The sequence below is a fragment of the Phalangium opilio genome, unplaced genomic scaffold (genome assembly GCF_054372755.1).
Source record: "Phalangium opilio isolate 3A_F unplaced genomic scaffold, DU_Popi_V2 ptg000014l_1, whole genome shotgun sequence".
Classification (NCBI taxonomy): domain Eukaryota; kingdom Metazoa; phylum Arthropoda; class Arachnida; order Opiliones; family Phalangiidae; genus Phalangium; species Phalangium opilio.
Window position 1 is genome coordinate 2,913,756 of NW_028324149.1, and position 18,730 is coordinate 2,932,485.

At 37.3% G+C, this 18,730-nt stretch overlaps 1 protein-coding gene across 1 annotated transcript in view; it reads left to right on the top strand.

Annotated features, from left to right (window-relative positions):
• LOC149705097 (midasin) overlaps positions 1-18,285 on the top strand; it is an 80,096-nt gene extending 61,811 nt beyond the window's left edge. The window contains exons 25-55 of the mRNA XM_089865242.1: positions 5,192-5,769; positions 6,349-6,433; positions 6,513-6,630; positions 6,691-6,848; positions 6,908-7,385; positions 7,457-7,583; positions 7,648-8,085; positions 8,157-8,467; positions 8,576-9,272; positions 9,338-9,564; positions 9,653-9,807; positions 9,875-10,381; positions 10,444-11,412; positions 11,491-11,962; positions 12,145-12,485; positions 12,551-12,719; positions 12,810-12,865; positions 12,933-13,132; positions 13,201-13,309; positions 13,374-13,489; positions 13,626-13,978; positions 14,052-14,746; positions 14,824-15,039; positions 15,104-15,821; positions 15,877-16,068; positions 16,127-16,465; positions 16,524-16,990; positions 17,049-17,362; positions 17,636-17,843; positions 17,933-17,971; positions 18,047-18,285. Coding sequence (XP_089721368.1) covers positions 5,192-5,769; positions 6,349-6,433; positions 6,513-6,630; positions 6,691-6,848; positions 6,908-7,385; positions 7,457-7,583; positions 7,648-8,085; positions 8,157-8,467; positions 8,576-9,272; positions 9,338-9,564; positions 9,653-9,807; positions 9,875-10,381; positions 10,444-11,412; positions 11,491-11,962; positions 12,145-12,485; positions 12,551-12,719; positions 12,810-12,865; positions 12,933-13,132; positions 13,201-13,309; positions 13,374-13,489; positions 13,626-13,978; positions 14,052-14,746; positions 14,824-15,039; positions 15,104-15,821; positions 15,877-16,068; positions 16,127-16,465; positions 16,524-16,990; positions 17,049-17,362; positions 17,636-17,843; positions 17,933-17,971; positions 18,047-18,190 — 9,996 coding nt within the window. The 3' untranslated portion in view covers positions 18,191-18,285. The remainder of the gene's footprint in view (positions 1-5,191; positions 5,770-6,348; positions 6,434-6,512; positions 6,631-6,690; positions 6,849-6,907; positions 7,386-7,456; positions 7,584-7,647; positions 8,086-8,156; positions 8,468-8,575; positions 9,273-9,337; positions 9,565-9,652; positions 9,808-9,874; positions 10,382-10,443; positions 11,413-11,490; positions 11,963-12,144; positions 12,486-12,550; positions 12,720-12,809; positions 12,866-12,932; positions 13,133-13,200; positions 13,310-13,373; positions 13,490-13,625; positions 13,979-14,051; positions 14,747-14,823; positions 15,040-15,103; positions 15,822-15,876; positions 16,069-16,126; positions 16,466-16,523; positions 16,991-17,048; positions 17,363-17,635; positions 17,844-17,932; positions 17,972-18,046) is intronic.
• Positions 18,286-18,730: the final 445 nt, after the last annotated feature.

The following is an 18,730-nucleotide window of genomic DNA, read 5'->3' on the forward strand; positions in this document are numbered from 1 at the left end:
GTCTCTCGTCAGAGTTCAACGGGTTACCCAGTAAAGAAATTCATCATCTGACTTACTGATAATCAAGGCGATGAAGCCCAAACTCAGTTTGCTTTAACCTTATTTTTAGGAAACTGAACACTTAATTATTTTAAGTAGTAGCATAAGTTCATATGATATGTTACCACTATAAGTTTGTCACTGGTTACAAACTGGAGCGTGTCATGAAATTAACCGAGTGTAGTCTGCAATTCTCGCTTGTCGTTCTCGAGCTGTAAGTCTTTAGCATTACGGAGTATAGGTAGTGTCATACTTATGGAACATATCACTTATAAACTTATGGTAGTAGTTATACATTCTATGGGAAGATTTGACTCTTAATCCGTTATTAGCGTCTGAATGAAAAATGGCCTAACAGAGAGTATAAAAATAGGCATATTTCTTAAGATGGTTAGTTTCTTAAAATCATACTCGCTTTAATTTATGAACTTCTAGCGTTTCTTAAATTGTTGTTACTCGAGTAACTTCTGAAGAGCTTGTACCCTTTTTCCTCATTGAACTCTTTATTTGGTACGTTGTACATAAGCTCACCTAATAATATATGCCTTTGTATTGCTAGCTAGAAACATGTGCCAGTCGTATACAGTATTGTATATCGCGTCTCTTGGCCATTTCTACAATCGATGCTCTGTTCTTTATATTGTATGTATTTCTAGCAGCTTTTCTACCCCTTTTGTTCTCTTACCAGCTTTTAACTTTAGTCTGTACCACTGTCGGAAGTTAAGCGTTGGCAAAAACCAATCACCCTAAATAAGCGCCTATCCCGGCCTTTTACCTCGCTACAATCTTATTGCGAAATAACTATCGGTTCTCCTTTCATCCGGCGTCTCCGATTTACTCCTTTTTCCGTTGTCATGGTTACCAAGGCGGCCTAATTTGATTGCGCTAGCTGTAGAGAGCCCTACCGGCCGACGCTGGAGGGATGAAAACCTTCCGCTCAGCGCGGGATTCTGGGATAGCGCGTGGGAACGTCTAGCTTTTCTTCGCTACCCTTAAACCACGCCTCCTTTTCTTTTTCCCCCTCTTTCAAGCCGGGGAGATGAGTTACTAGTTAGGCCTAACAAGATTGTCCAAGGCTTAAAGTATCAGTTACACAACGCGCCACCCGGCCAACCAATTATATTTTAAAATTTGTCTTGGCAGAGTGAAAGAAACCTTGTCCTGCAAATCTGTTAATACTTGAATTAGGCTTAGTATAGCACTAAGCCTAACGGATTCTTCAAGTATCAATCTTTTCAAAATCGAACGGGGTAACTTTGACCAAGGTTTTAGCATGATATTTCGCTCAAAGGCCCGTGTTAGGCTTAACTCCTTTATCTTTTAATGATAGCATTAAGCCTTGTCATAAAATTGCATGATTATTGCAGCGTATTGTCCAGCCTTATTAAAGGCTTAACATTCCCTTCCCCCGTGCACCTCGCACGTTATTAGTCAGTAGAAACGGTTTTCCACGGGACAAAGTCCCGATTTAGGCTTGAAGTTTTGTCAATACGTAAGATAGTAAGTCTCGCCGTACGCTTACTTGCGTTGGAACTAAATAAAGAAGAGCAAACGTTTGAGGGGGGGGGAGCAAGTGTTTTGTTTGTTGAGGTAGTTTACTCGGGGGGTAAGCTTCCCCCCACCTCATCCCCCATTTCCCTGTTTTGTCTTTCTCGATTCCCGAGCTTTAGTTTTTGTTATATAAGCTCCGTTAAATTGGCCCATACATATCTAATACCACAAGGTAATAATACAGCAAGGGACCAGCTAATTCTTTTACGCTATAGACTAGTAGCGAGAGGTGTGACGTAGATATTTGATCCCCAATCGAACTCGCCCCTCAAAAAGAGAGAATTGTTTGTTTTTTTTATTTAATAACGCCCTCTAGCGGTTTAGAGTGAAGCATAATATAGAAACGTACATACGTGTGGAGGAAAAAGGTGTTCAAAGTCAGATTATTCTGTTGATAATGCATTCGGTCTGCGCGAAATTTTCATAAGCACTCGAGATAAGACGCTGGAATGCGAAAATCACACTCCACCCTAAACGTAGCGAGCTATACCCTTGTAGTTGTATCATTACCTCTCGTAAGAACAACCGGGCTATATTTTTTTTTTGTATCTTTAAAACTTTCAAATGATTTAGTTTTTCTATCGCTACATTCGTAAAAATAGCCGTGCGGAGTAATACAGTCTAATACACTGAAATAGCCCATTTAGGGTTTTTTTCGCTGCGGATAACCGTCTACTTCTATTTATAGTACTTCTATTAAACTAAGGAGGGATTTCTTTTGCTGGCCCATCCCGATTACAATATTTATACGTATACATTAAACGGATCTCGCGGTTTCTTCAAACGGAATGATGCAAGGAAAAAATCGATAACCTTTTTTTGAAACCCATTCTTTTCTTCGGAGAATTGTTATTTTAAAGAAACCGAATTGGGTTTTAAGAAATTTATTTTTAATTATTTCCGTTTCTTTCGGGTCGTCGTATATCTTTTATGCAAATTTTTAGAAACCCAATTTTTCCAACCTCTTGTTAGCGTTATTATTTTGGGGTTTTATTATTTCACTAACGCTAACTTTGTCTTTAATCAAATTTAAATTTAAAATTATTTCCATCTGCGCCCTGGGATATTTGAGTGCAAAGTTCAATTCAGTATTTATTTATCGCGAACCTCATAGCTTTAATTATAAAATAAAAATTTCGTCCTAATTAGGTTAATTTCTTTTTATTTTGCAATAGTAATTTCCCTTAAATCTATTTTTAAAATTTATTAATCAATAAATAAATATGTTTAATTACGAAATATGTAAGCCAAGCCTAATTAAAGTTCTGAGCCTCGTACCTTGATATTTTCGGATTATCATATTTAAAGGAGTTTAATTAAATTATTTTCTTTATGACCTATTTTTCGCCTACTACTAAACCATCTTATATAAAAAAGATTTCTTTTTGAGAGCCATAACCGCATTTTTGAGTCCATCTTATGTCCGCGTGTCCAGTGTGGTCTGGATCAAAATATTCAACGCATTAAAATATTACATTAAAAACATTACTAGTATCAAATGAAAGAAATAACTTTTTTTTTTGTTGATAGGCCTAAGAAATACACAGTGTATATTTTGTTCCTTACAAAATCGGCGGATGTAAGTCTTTGGAAATAGTCCCCGGTAAGCTTCTTAAAGCCCGGGCCATTATCTCGAGCGATTTTCATCCGAGAAATTTGATCCCGGCTTCCGAAATCCAATTGGCTATCGTGTTTCTTGCCCCCCCCCTAGTGCAAACGTATTTGATAAAATAGAGAAAGCTAAGGCGTATGGATACGTAATGTTAAACCTCATAGGGGAAAAATTTCGAACGTTGTTTATTAATAAGACAAAGTTAATATAGAAAGGTTAAGAAAAAATAATAATTAAGTTGTGTAGGACCCTAGTATCGAGTTAATTTTAATTGGATTTTATTAATTATATATTCACGTGTTTTCTCTAAATTTAGAATACCTGTAAAAGTCAGGTTCTTTTAAAGAACGCGCGTATAACCATGCAGAGAAAGTTCAAAGGGGATAAAATTGGGCTGAACCATTTTAGTAGTAAATGGCCTATTTTTAGTAGTAACGTATATACGAATCCTTTCTAATACCAGAAGTGAGATGAGACCAGAAGTACTGAGCTAACCAAATTCTTCACTCGGCGAAAGTGAATTTTCTTGATAACACAAGAACGGTGGCCCTCTAGTAGCGGTTTCTGAATTTTCCCTCCGAAACGTGAGACGCTCGCGGTGGTAGACGGCCGAACTAGATTCAAGGAGCCGCGTCCGTGTTCGGCCGCTTTAGGTTGAGGGGAACGGGGGTAGGAAATGTTTTTGGAACTCGACCAATTTTTTTCTCTCTAGTGTAGGCGCCTGGGAAGCGGCGAATAAAATCCTGAAATTTGTTCACTAGTGCCAGGATCTACTATCAATGCTAGAGCCCTTCACTTCTAGTCTCAACTTACTTCTGTTAGTAGTAACGTATATACGAATCCTTTCTAATATATACATATATATTTCTCTTGTATGTTATGAAAGATTGGCGCCACGCCCACGCTTAATTTACTACGCGTTAAAAAAAGAGAAAAGATGGCGAAATAAGTAAGATAAAAAAGAAGTTTTTTATGAATAATAGATCTGGGAGCTTGGAGGATTTTTCTTAAGAAAAGCGCAGTCCTCCGGAACCCATATTCAGATGGGAGTAACGAAAAAATAAAATAAGAAGTGGGGGGATGGGGGGAGGGGCCAGGCGTTTGTCGAGTATGGGGAATAATTTATAATGATGGTCCTGGCTGGCTGCTTGGATGGCTTCCTCGTATTTTGACTTTCTAGTCTCGGATAAACAAGCGATTACTCTTTAACATTCTCTCTGTGGCTGAACTTCTTAATACGAAACTTTTCATTTATTTTTCCATTTAAATTTTGGAGTAGGCGCTAGACTCTTCAGAGATTTGCTTCGTTGTTGATTATTTTTCGTCTGTGGTTTTAGGATAGAATGGAAAGGTCAGACAGACTTAAGGGCAACCATGTTTTAATGGCGGCTTTATGTTGATTAAAATAATTTTAAAATCGTTGGCGTTATATTTGATAAAATAATTTCAAAATCTTGGCGTTATATTTGATAAAATAATTTCAAAATCTTTGGCGTTATATTTGATAAAATAATTTCTAAATCTTTGGCGTTATATTTGATAAAATAATTTCAAAAATCGTTGGATTTATATTTGATAAAATAATTTCAAAAATCGTTGGATTTATATTTGATAAAATAATTTCAAAAATCGTTGGATTTATATTTGATAAAATAATTTCAAAAATCGTTGGATTTATATTTGATAAAATAATTTCAAAAATCGTTGGATTTATATTTGATAAAATAATTTCAAAATCGTTAAATAAATTTGGTTATACTTCTATAAATTTTTATGTCATAAGAACCTTTATTCAATTAGCTCTACCACTTATGGGTTTCGGGCTTTCGGTTGGGTTGATAATTGGTTATAATTCCTACAATAGGTTATTGCAGTTTATTAACTTATTTTGAAACTTAAAAAAAAATATTATTGTGAACTTTTAATTTAAAAATGAAAGTATGGTGAAGTAATATTTTTTTTTCTCTTTCCCCATTTTGTCTTTTGAAGGCCGATTTAACGAGACGTCTCGGACAATTATGGCGATTAACGGAAGAGTTGGTTCGTGGCAAATGTTGGGAATTGATGTTACGTCAACCACCTTCGAACGACAACTCGAACTCTATTCAAGTTTTTCAAAGTCTTTTGACAAAATGGCTCGAATGCGGAAACAACCAAAATGTGACGCGCGGCGTCGTCTTAAACAAATCGAAGAACAATTCCGAAAATGATAATTTTACCATCGCGTTCCTAAAAGACTTGAGGAATTTAATGTCCGTTTTAATCAAATCGGGAATGGACGTTCAACTGGCGGAATACCTTGACCGAGAACTCGCCAATCTCGAGACGGAATTTATACGAAAGAACAATAGTGCGTGCGACGGTGGCAAATTCGAATGGGTTGACAGTGTTCTGGTGACTGCTGTGAAAGAAGGACATTGGTTGCTGATTGACAATGTCAATTTGTGTAGCGCCTCCGTTTTGGATAGACTTAATCCACTGTTGGAACCAGACGGAGTTTTGACAATCACGGAACAAGGAGTTATTGATGGTGCTATACCGACTGTCGTACCTCATCCTGAATTCAGGTAGGACCTTCTTTTTTTATTATTATTATTAATTTTACGGGGTTTTAATTATTTTATTATTATTAATTTTATATGGTTTTATTTATTTTGTTATTAATTTTGCGCGGTTTAATTATTTTATTATTATTAATTTTGCGCGATTTTAATTAATTTATTATTATTAATTTTATACGGTTTTAATTATTTTCTATTATTAATTTTGCGCGGTTTAATTATTTTATTATTATTAATTTTGCGCGGTTTTAATTATTTTATTTTAATTAATTTTATGCGGTTTTAGTCTTATTATTATTATTATTAAGTTTACGCGGGTTAATTTTTATTATTACTATTAATTTTTCACGGTTTTCATTATTGAGTGAGATTTTATTTTAAAAATATTTAATATTTTATTCGTGAATTTTAATTTAAGTGAAAAACCTTACTTTAAATTATTTAACGCCATTATACGTTAAGTTAGTTGAAATAATTAACAAACACTTATTTTAATATTGTATTTACGGCGTAACTAATGTTGAAAGGTAAGTAAGGTATTTATTTTCTTTTCTTCTTCTTTCCTTGTGCAAATATTTCCTAAAGGCTAATTTTGGCAATGGACCCCAAAAATGGGCAAATTTCTCGTGCTATGAGAAATAGAGGAATTGAAATATTCCTAACTGATGACGTGAGTTAATTTTATTTACGTCAACACGTATTTTCTAAAATTAACTAATTTTTAATAAAAATATAAAACCATTAATTAGGATGATGAAGGTTTAGAAAATTGGGATACTTCGGTACTCCTCAGATCTTTAGGTTTACAAAACCAACATCTCGCTATCAAAGGACTTCTAACCGTACACAAAATTATAGAATCTGAATGTAAGCTGAGAATTGGTAAAAAAAGAAATTTCTGGAATAAGCTGAATTATATAAAAATAGGTTCCATGGTTGAAGCACCATCATTACCCCGATTAATACAAGCCGCGAAATTAACAATCGCAAACGCGTATCAAGGATTACCTTATTATCATTCAGTACTTGAAAGTGCCAAAAATATTTACCTTAACCAACTATCGGTAACATCCGAAGTTAAACTGGTAAAATTTTGCCATAAATATTTGTTACAATTTTAATTCTAAATACTTTACGTTATCAGGAACTTGAAATTAAACTCGAAAACGCGTTGAAATCCGTCTTTACCGATACTGACCAAATTAATCAAGAAACGGAACTAAGCCATTCACTTCCGTATTTTACTTCCGGCGATTTTAAATTGTCTAGTTCCTTATCGAATGTCAGACGCGATGGTCAGCTTTTGTATTATTTACAAAAACTTTTCGCCGTTATTACGAACCAATGTGACCACGCTAGTAATTCGAACTCGATTTCGAAGTTAAGTGACAGCTTAAAAACTTTACAAAATATGGAAGATTTTGCATCGGCAATTCGGCAAACGGTTATGATGTTAATGGAAACTGCTTCTATAAACGATTTGCATTTGAGGTTGAAATGGGTTCAGTCAGTTTTGACCTCGTTTTCGGGCCTATCCCTGAATGGGCTAATTTCCAAAATGGCCTCCTCACCCATTGTAGACAAAATTGAGGAAATTAGTAGAACAGTTTCTAAAAATTGGGGTAAGTTTCTTTGAGCGGGGGGGGGGGGGAGACTTAAGATAATGGGGTTTAAATGGTATTCATTTACTCAGAGGGTACCATTTTCGAGGATCATAATTTACTTCCCTTAATGCTAACGGCGACACCTCAGTTTTGCCGATTTTTAACTGCCACACTGTCAGTTGAAGAAGCGCAAAAACTGGAATCTCTCAATAATAGGTTAGAACATAAGGCTATCAAACTTTCCATAAGTATATACTTAATGGATTTCTTTTATATTCAGGTTAAGACTAACGATGACCGTGAGTCAATTAAAATGGAGTCAATCGAGTCATTGCCAAACCGCTTGTCAATCCAGAAAAATGGGCCAATCTGCCTCAACTTGTCTATTTCACACTCAATCTTTATTCGGGGAGGTTAATACCGTAACTGTTAGCCTTCGTAGTCAAAGATCAAATACTTCGCGATCGGGTTTGATCCGATTTTTCGAGGAATTAGAGAAAATTACTTTGAAAGTCGCGGAAGATTTGAGTCGACCTTTCCCCTCCAAAGTAGCCAATCCATTGAACGAATGCGTCTGGTTTTTAAACCAACTTTGGATTTTGTGCGATCAAAGGGAGCATAAACTACTTCGATCCGATCAGGTTTTAAACGCCTTGAAATTGCAATGGAGTTGGATTAATAAACACGCCCTGCCCATTTTAATCGAATTTTGTAAAAAGTAAGTTCCCGTACTTACGCGATCGTTATAGGGTTATGTTTATCGTTAAAACGTATCGAACCCCTCCTTAGAACCGAAGTAAAGACGAGCGACTTGGAAATTGCGAGTTCGCAAATCACGCGCGAACTATTTCCAACTGTTCCCGAATTTCACAAACTCCGTAACAAAATGGCGGCCATTTTGCCGGTACCCGAACCTTTTCGTACGGCTGAAAGTGCCCAGGCTTATCAAACCCTAAACAGTGTTGAGTCCCAATTATCGTGGATTAATTTGCTTTCGATGAAAAGTGAACTCGAGTATCTAAATTTCGCGAATGCTCGCGAAAACGTTACGAAAAAGATGCGAAATGCGCTGAAAATTTTGCATAGTCATCCTAAAAATGGTAAGTCCGCTTCAAATTCTCCTTACGCGTAATTGCAGCGTGGGGTCGCTTCTTAAAGACAGTCTAATCAAAAGCTGACTGGCTTCATCATAAAACCTTTTTTTCCAGCACTCGAAACGTTCAACGAAGTCAAAGTTGAAATGTCCCAAATTGCCATTAAAGAAATACCTATTGTTAAACCGGATTACAATGAAGATGATAAGAAACTATCGTCTGATCAATATTTAATTCTCGACTCGAAAGCGCAAGCCCAATTAGAGATACTTCCCTTTCAAACATTTCTGTTCAGGGGAATAATGGCGGATATTGTTAATTCCGTTTTTGAGAATAAGTTGTTAAACAATTCAACAATTACCGCCGTATTAAACCATCCTAATAATTCGGCGGTGGTATTTTTACCATCGCAATTACAATTGGCTGAAGATTTACAACATTGCGCTAATAAACAACTGCGCAAATTAACGATACCGTTGTTGCTAAAATACGTGGAAAATCTTCAAAACTCCGCGTTTAACTTTGACTTCAAACACCTATTAACGTTAACTCGTCAAAAATTGGAAGTTGGTGTCAACGAACAATCGAAGCTAGTTGATTTGAAGCAACCGATGCCGTTGTCGTTGATGTGTTGTTTACTCAACGTTGGGTCGTCTAGTCTTTCGACAAATGAATGTAGCGATGATAAACATAGTCCTCGGTGTTCTTTACCACTCGGTGTTTACAATGAAAAGAAGTTGCAATTGAAATGGCTTAAATCTGCCTTATGGAATAACACCGCTGCCATAGACGGTACTTCACTTTTGCTTAGGTAAGAGACGATCTTATTTTAAAGGGAATATGACCTTTTATATCATTTTATTGATCAATTTGTAGCGAAGTTAAAAATGTCACGTATTGGTTTCGAATTCTCGTGCTGGCGTTGCGTAAAATTACTCGAAATTCAAAAATAGAGAAAATTGAAACCGAGACCGATAAAATAAAGGATTTAACACTTCAGCAAATGAGTGATTTAGTTGTTAAAGCCGGTTTGCCCGGAGCGGAATACGCCGAATTTATGCAAACTGCAAATTCCGCGATAAATTTGCTTAATTCGTATCCTGGTAAATTTTATATTCTATAACTTTGTTATCTTCTCAGCGTAATTGTTTCGTATTTTATTATTACTATAAATTTTTGGATTTATTTTAGCTTCGCATTTTCAATTGAATTCGAAAGAAGTTGAAACAACGTTAGGTCTCGCGTGGGTCAACGTTGGTCTGTTGACCGCCACATTTTTCGCGCCCTGGGATAGTATAGATCCAGTTGAGAAACAAATTCACAAATTTGAATTTCATAAGAAATACGTGAGTATAGAACGATCCGTTATTAGTCACTTGCTAAGTCGATTAATTTTAATTCGGTAATGTTTAGTTGGCTGAACTGTCGCGAAGCTTAGAACTTCGTGATTGGTTATCGCGAGCCAATATGGGAATTTCGTTACTCGAAATTAATTTCGAAGATTTGCCAAAATGGGTTCAAGAAGAATTAGAGAGGAAAGAACATTTCGCGATGAAAGTCGCGTCTCTCGAAAGTAAACTCGCTTACAGACCCGACCCTAGTCAGTTCCCACAATTGAGTTCAGAGGTCAAACGTTTCTTTACGACTTTGGCAACGCTATCCCGCGTAAATGACGCTTCTTTCAACTTGAGTCAAATTAAACCTGGCATATGTCCACCGAGAAGCGCTCAAATTCTGCAGGAAGTCGATGTGTGGTTGCAATCGCTAGTCAGTTTTTACGATAAAATCACTTCGAATTTCTTCATGTACCAAGATTTGGTCGCGCCTTTCGCCACGGGTGTCGCGCAAATGATTCACGGGTTTAAGGCTTTGAGGAGACGAGCTTTCAATAATTATAGCAATTTCTTAATACAACTCAAGGTAAGAAATTGGCGATTTGCCAAAAGGTGTGAATTGTAAGTTATCTAACCCTTTAATTTTAGAGCTGCGAAACTTTTTCGAATCTGTCAGCACGCCTCGGTCTATTCCCCTACATTAATGACGCCATTCCAAACCCCGCTGCTTTTGCCAAGGAATTAACTCGACCCGAATTCCTTCTTGACATGACAAAAGCGATGAAACTACAAAAACCTAAAATGAACCAATCGGAGAGCGTTTCTCGTAGCTTTCAATTGGACGAAGACGTCCCAAACGCCATTATCATTATCAGATCTGCCTTATTAGAAATTCTAAATCACACTTTAATGCTTTCTGGGTTTCGTGGTTCAGTTTCCGCTTCCGTTCACGAAGACGTTTTCGAAAGATTGAATTCGGTCTTCTCGATATTCGTTAGTTTCTGGGAACAGGAAGTTGAAACGGCCAAATTGAAGAAAGAAGCTGAGGATAGTTTTTACGAAATAAGAACGACGCAACACGATGGCGAGATGAGCGACGAAGATCGGGAAATTTTGGAAATTGCCGAAAATTTTCCGTCATATTCGGAAGAATTTTCGGACCTACACGATGATGGGTCCCTAATTGACGCGGAACTAAAGGTCAAGGTTCAAAAATTAAAAAAACCTAGCAGTCATCTTGATTCGAGAGAACTGTTGTTCCTATGGAATGTCCACGAGAAACTTACAAAATCTTTGGATTATAATAACAAATCCGTTGACGGTACCGAACCAAATTTCATCGAACCATTCGTGTTAAGGTACCATATACTTTCGAAGTTGATCAACGCGGGTGGACATTTATTGGAAAACGAACCGAATATGTTAAACACGCATGTCTTGGCCAGTCACTTAACGGCCAATATCGAGTTATCCGAACTTAAACCGAAGAAGAAATGGAATATATATCATTCGGCATATCCAACCGAATCGGTCAAATGCCGAAATGTCTTAGAAGGTTTGAAGGATCAAATTTACACGCTTCTCGAAACTTTCCCCCAAAATCCGGCGCTGCAAAGGGTTAGTTTGTTAAAAATTGAAATAGGGTGCGAGATGTAGGATAAAGTCGCCGACTTCATTTGATTTCTTTCACTTTAGATTCTTAGCGTTATCAAAAGAATTTTTGGATTTCCAATTTCAAGCCCGTTAATGAAGTTAATTACCGGACTCGAAGTTGTCCTGACTGTGTCTCAAGATTGGGAAAAAATGGCTCATAGAAACATATCGTTACAAACTCATCTTTCGGCAATTGCCTTGTTAATTATTGAATGGAGAAAACTAGAACTAAAATGTTGGTCCTCGACGCTCGATTCGGTTTACGAGGACCAGTATTTGAAAACGTCTCATTGGTGGGCCAGATTGTATAGTTTAGTTTTAACTCCGGAGAAAGATTGGGACGCCATTGTGAAGGTTTTAATTCAATTCATTGAGGATTCTTCTGTCGGTCAGTTTCATTGCCGATTGCAATTGCTAGCCTTGTTTTCCACGCATTGCTCGCAATTATCCAAGTTTGGTCATCAAGAGATGGCTAAGAAAAAGAAAACGCCATTGGACACTTCGTGTCAGTTCGGTAAGAGCTTTATCATAAGGGTATCATACTGTTTAATAAGTTTGGGTCGAAAGAATATTTACTACCGGCGCACTTTTTTACTTTGTCTCACGTGACAACTATAAAACCTTACGGGAGACCCATACTTACACAATATAGGGTTATTATATACGCTGAACTTTTCCTACATTTACGTGTTTTAGAAACGTTTCATTGGATTTTAAGCAACGTTCATGGCTTCTACTCACAATTTTTGTCTAAAATTCAAAGTCATATTGCAACCATTAGAAAACCAATCGAAGAAAAGTTGAAAGACTTTGTTAAAATAGCGCAATGGAACGATTTGAATTTCCATCGGGTTAAAGCCGCTGTTGAGAAATCTCATAAAACAATTCATAAACATTCGAAAGAATTCGAAAACGTCTTATCGCAGCCCGTAAAGCCTTTGCTAGTTCCTCAAATAAGTACCGATAAAAACACTGATCTCAATAGTGGCAATTGGAATTTGAGTGTTTCGGTCAAAGATTACGTTATATCACACTTGGTAAATAATTATTGGATTTGGGTAAATCTATTTAAGTTTGAATCTTAAATTAAAATCAATCGTAGGAGGGTGTAAAATTTAACGAAGATATTACGCCGAAAGCAATATCAGTACGACCTGACTCGCCTCTTCATAACTTACCCAGTTTATCCAAAAAGTTATCCAAATTTGCAAATTCCATTTTAAAAGAATCCAAAGTGATTTCGAGAGTTAAGGCATTTGATAATTCTTGTGGTAAGTAATGATAAGTTTCATCGCAGCTCGTGTGTTCTTTGTGTCGCTTCCGCTTTTCCGCTAGTAGCTTTAAAGTTATTGTTAATTTAGGGTCTATTGTGGCGAACTACGAAACACTTCAAGCCATGGCTAACGAAATAGATCCAGTAAGTTTCGTAGTTTACCTTTTGAAAAGAATTTTAAACGTTCAGTGTCATATTTTGCGTTAACTAGAATCTCGAGAAAGAAGAACGTAAAAAAATGGTGAAATTTCACTACAATTTGAAAAGAAAAGCGTTAACGGACCTTTTCAAACAACTAAGTGAAATTGGTTTGTCCTACAAGAAGGGTCTTAATGTTTCCAAAAATTGGCGCGCTGCCGATGAGTTAAAAAATCCGATATTACCAATCGTTGATAATTTTAAGGCTGAAGAGTATGTGTACTTTTTTGCGTGTACTTAATTTTGGTGTATTTAATTATATATTAATTCATCGTTTAAAGATCTTTGGGTTCCGGGATTTTGAACGCGAATCAAGGATGTGAAAAATATCTTTACAAATCAATTGCGCGCTTGACTTTATTAATATCAAAGTTACAGGCGCCCGCTAAGGTGCGTCCGTGTTTAATCGCTTTGCAAGTACGGGATCAAATTGCTAATTATTTTTTAATGAAAGGAGGTGGAATTAGGAATTATTCATCGGTGCAGTGGTTTTTCGAATCACTTAATGTACTTGATATCGGAAAAGCAGAAAGAGTTGTCTTCTGTTTGTAAGACGTATTGTAGACTCAAGTAAGTCATTTTTAAAGTTAATCCGCGCATTCTTGCGACACAAAAAAGTGTACGCCGCGTGCGCGATTGTAGGCGAGATTTCTCTCTTAGTTCCATGAAAATGGGCTTACGAAGTAGTTTATAATTCTTCTCTAAGGCATGATTTGAGCAATTTGAAGAGATTGTCGGAAGAGTACACGACTCAAAACAAAGACGGAAGTGGTAAGAACCTTTTACCGCCCCAAGTCACTTCCAGCAATTGGCAAAATGAATTGGAGAGTTTGGTATTGAGAACCGAAACGACAATCCGCCATTTTAAGTGCCTTTGGGATTCGTGTCCCGCCGAAGTTCCATCGGGCATCGAACCAATTGATATAAACGGTCTGTCTAAGACCAGACACGGAGACGAAATCTGGAATAGTGTTGAACAACGGCTTAATTATTGCCTGAACAAACTGAAAGACGTCAAGAACATTTTAGGAAGCCTTCCGACTGAAAAGGCCTTTTTGGGTAAGCGATTGAGATAGTCGCGTTTATTTTCGACTACCACTTTAACTTAATAATAATAATTTTAATCATACAGGTCTTAGTTTATTCACGTGGGGTGATATTAAAAATTTTCAAAAATGTTTCGGAATTTTCAAAGAAATTCGGGAAAGTTTAGGGATAATAATTGAAACCATGATGGGCAACGGACCAATGAGAGACGTAGTTAGTTCGTGCGCGGCTATAATCGACCGAGTTTCGTTGAAATTCGAAAAAGAACTTGAAAAAGAAACTAAGTTGAAAGCCCATACACCAACACGGACTAATTTAAGAGATCGTAGTCATCAAACATCGACGAATGTTGAACTTTTACTGGATAGCGTCACCAGAACCATTCTTTTAGCGACCCAAGCTGTGATAAAGGAATCAGCCTTAGATAAAGACAGTGATAGTGCCGATGTTGAGGACGATCAAGATGAGAAACTTGATAAGAAACACTTAACCGAGAAATTACTCGGTTTCCATACGAAAATATTTCATTCTTTGAGATTGGAAGAGATCGGGAATTTGATTAATAAGTTGATTAAGTCTTACGTCGGGACAATCTGGGAATCGAACGTCAATCCCAGGGTTGTGTCGCATCTGGTTTTCTTTGCCTTGAAATCGTTGCCGTTGTTGCAACAGTATTGCAATCTAGTCTCGTTTTACTTTACGACCGCAATCGCGTCGCATAGAGTGTGTTGCAAGTTTTTGTCGATACTCGCTGCAATTTTCTCTAATTTGGCGCAAAATGTATGTATTTTTGAACATTTGACGTAAATGATTCCGTAAATCGCTGACGCGCTCTTTAATTGTACCACTCGTCATAGGGGTTTTGTTTACCGAGTGATCTACAGGATGAAATCACTAATGAACAAAACCAAGGGACCAAGTTTAACGAAATCGAAGATGGTGGATTAGGGGATGGAAAAGGATCCAAAGATATCAGTGATAAAATCGAATCCGAAGATCAATTGGAAGATACTTTGAAAGAAGGACAAGAGAAAGAGAAACAAGAAAAACCCGAAGATGACAACGAAGAAAATGTAAGTTCCGGTTTATTAGCCAAGGTAAGTCCCTCCCTCCTTTATTCTAACAACTCAATTGCAGGATAAGAGTAAAGGTATCGAGATGTCCGAAGATTTTGAGGGTGAGGCCAAAGATCCCGAAAAAGAATCGGACACCGAAGAAAACGAATCCGACGCCGACGATGAAGATGAAAAAGATAAAATGGATAAACAGATGGGCGATGTTGAGAATGAAGATTCCGAGAAAATTGATGAAAAGCTTTGGGGTAGCGATAGCGAGGAGGAAGAGGATTTGAAAGACGAAGATGAACCCGGAGGTGGAACGGAACAAACCGAAAGTGAAATGGTGGCGAAATCGGACACGAAAGAAACGCGGAATGACAAAAAACAACAGCAACAGAAAGATGAAAAAGGTGAAGAAAATTCGGACCAGAAGGAAGATGAAATCAACGAAGTTGATCAAACTGACGAATACGATGCCGAACACCAAGACCCTTATGGTAAATCCGAAAACCAAGAGGAAGAACAGAACGATGAAGCCATGGAACTACCCGAGGACATCAAACTCGATATGGATGGGACAGATGACCAAGAACAGGAAGGACAAGAGGAAAATGAAGAGGTGAATGATGAAAAGGATACCCAGGGAGAAGATGCGAATATGGAAGAAGAAGCTATGGATGAAACTCTTCCCGAAGATGAGGATGACAACCAAGATGGCGGCGAAAAAAAGGCGGAGGAAAAACTTGAACAGATGGATAGTGATGAAACGACCGAAGAAAAACCTTTAAGTGAAGCTGGTGAGTTAAATCTTCTCCTTGACCATCGTCTTTGCTTAACTGTTACGATTTTTAGTGTCAAATACAAACGCTGACACTAGCGACGCGGCTCAAAGTGTTATACAAGGTAAAGGTGAAAATCCAAGCGATGACCACAATGATATAGAGGAAGATGACCAAAGTCAAATGGAAGAACATGGTCAAACCGAAAATCAAGAACAGGATAATGGAAAAGCCAGTACGGGTTATGGAGGAAACTCCCAAGAAGGTATGTATACTATTAATTTCATCTTACCATTTAACTACTAATTATTAATTCCTCAAAGGTCACGAGGGCTCAAGTCAATCGAATGTTGATCAGAGTCAATCTGATTATCCTAAACAAGAAGCTAGGTCATTCTCAAAGCAAACGCAAAAAGAACGAAGTATTGGAGACCCGAATTCCGAGGAACAAAAGCGAGAAAGGCTTAAAACGATTGATTCAGACGATAAAGAGAAGCGGGACTCTGATAGTACGCCTAAACATAAAGCGGAACTTTATCAACATGTTAAAGAAAATGAGAAGTCGGATATAGAGACAATTGATTTGGCTACTGAAGAACAAGCCACCGAAACGAAACCTTTTCAAGATGATAAAACAAAGGACAATGATAATATGAGTGAAGGTATGTAGACGGTTTAATTTTTTCGAGGAGGAAAGGTTATGGAGTTTTGTCTTTTCAGACATGCCCGTCAATCTTGATGACGACATGGATGTTGACAAAGATGTACCAAAGTTACACTCGACTGGTCAGTTAAACAAAAAACCCAAGCAGCCACCAAACGATATTAAAAACGAACCCAATGCTGACCACGACGTTGAGGAGAAACATAGCGATATCTATGAAACAATTGGTGATAAGATACCGACGCTTGGTGCTCAACGTGGCCCAGAGTCCACAATTCATACTAGACACGATTTATGGTCAGCTTCTAATCTTTTGGATCAAAGAATGATCGAGTTGCCTACGATTAAAACGGAAGCGACCATTCCCACTGAGGAGGCACAGAAATGTTGGAGATTCTGTGATCATACGGTCGCGCCTCTCGTTCAAGAATTGTGCGAACAATTAAGACTAGTCCTGGAACCAACGAAAACGGCGAAAATGAAAGGAGATTACAGAACGGGGAAGAGACTTAACATGAGAAAGGTAAGTGTCATAGTTTACCTTGAAGAATAGTATTATTTTAACCATTATTTTCTCTTAGATTATTCCGTATATTGCTAGTCAATTTCGTAAAGATAAGATATGGTTACGTCGAACCAAACCTAGTAAACGCGAGTATCAAATTGCCATTGCAGTTGATGATTCTTCTAGTATGGCTGATAATCAGTCGCGTCAAATGGCCTTTGAGTCCATCGCGTTATTAGGAAAGTCCCTCTCTCTATTGGAAGCCGGGGACTTGACCATTTTGAAATTCGGTCAAGAGGTTAGCGTCGTACATCCTCTCGGTGATCCATTCACCGATCATTCTGGTGTCAAAATTCTTCAGTCATTTTCGTTCCTTCAGACCAAAACCAGGTAAGCCAAGAAATCGTGAAGTTGTAGGCTCAGTTGTAGGCTCAGTTGTGACGTCAGTGTCTAGGTAAAACGTCACGGGCTTAGCTTTGGCAGTGGGGGCGGATATGTTTGGTACCGCTTTTGTTCTTTGGGCAAATAGCATGGGTGACGTCACACTAAGGCTTCTGATATAGCTCTAAGAGCTAACTCAGTTGTGACGTCACTGGCAGTGGTCGGCCATGTTTGACCCGACAATGGCGACAACTCGTGATGTTTTTTGAATGATTATTTTAGGGTTGCTGAACTCGTAGAGCAAAGTACGAGATTTTTAGTTAGTTCGCAAACTAGTTCAAAGGCGGAACTAACGCAGTTGTTCATAATTGTCTCTGATGGTCGCGGAGTTTTTAATGAGGGCGAAGAAGTAGTTAAACAGGCCATTAGAAATGCCAAAGCTAATGGTATTTTCATCGTTTTTGTTGTATTGGATAATCCAACTAATAAGGTAAGTAATTAAAGCTTAATTAACTTAATCTTAATCGTGTTATAACGTAAAATGGACGCGAAATGTTTTTTTTTTTTAATTTTATTTAGGATTCAATTTTGGATATTCGTATGCCAGTTTTTAATGAAGTATGATATATTTAATCCCCCATAGGTCATCGTATAATGGTTTAGCGTAATTAAATTAAATTAATTATTTAACAGGGTTCCGTTACGTTTCAAACATACATGGAAAAGTTTCCATTTCCGTTTTACGTTATATTAAGAGAAATCAAAAAAATGCCAGTTGTTTTGGGGGAAGCTCTTCGACAGTGGTTCGAGTTGGTAACTTCCTCAGAAAGACGCTAATTGTCGGCAAATGTTAATGAATTTAATGAATTTTGAACTCAGAGTTGTGTCCCCTCAAATTTATTTTCTAAAATAAAGAATAAATAACTGTTAAATGATAAGTTTAATCGATTAGAAGTTTGATTTCAATCAAAAAGGTAGGTTGTATTGATTGATTGATTTGGAAATTAAGAAAAACGCCATCTATGAATTTGAACCGTGTCCCAAGTGTCAGGTCTTACATGTCATGAGGTGAGTGGAAAAATCTAAATATTCTCTGTATCGCTTCTATTTCTTTTTATCCAAAATTAATATTAATCAATTTCGGCCCCATCTACTCTCCTAGATGGACCCTGTGTAGCTTAGCTTCTATTTTTACACAAACTGAAACTAATCAATTTTAGCGCCATCTGTAGTCGTAGATGGTCCCTGTTTCTATTCTATTTATTATTATTATTCCGGGCTTTGAGGCGGGAAATGGGAGAAAAGTAGTGGAAAATTCCTCTTCCATCTGTCAAACATTGAGCTAACAGACAAATAAGTCGTTGCTTACCCCATGCA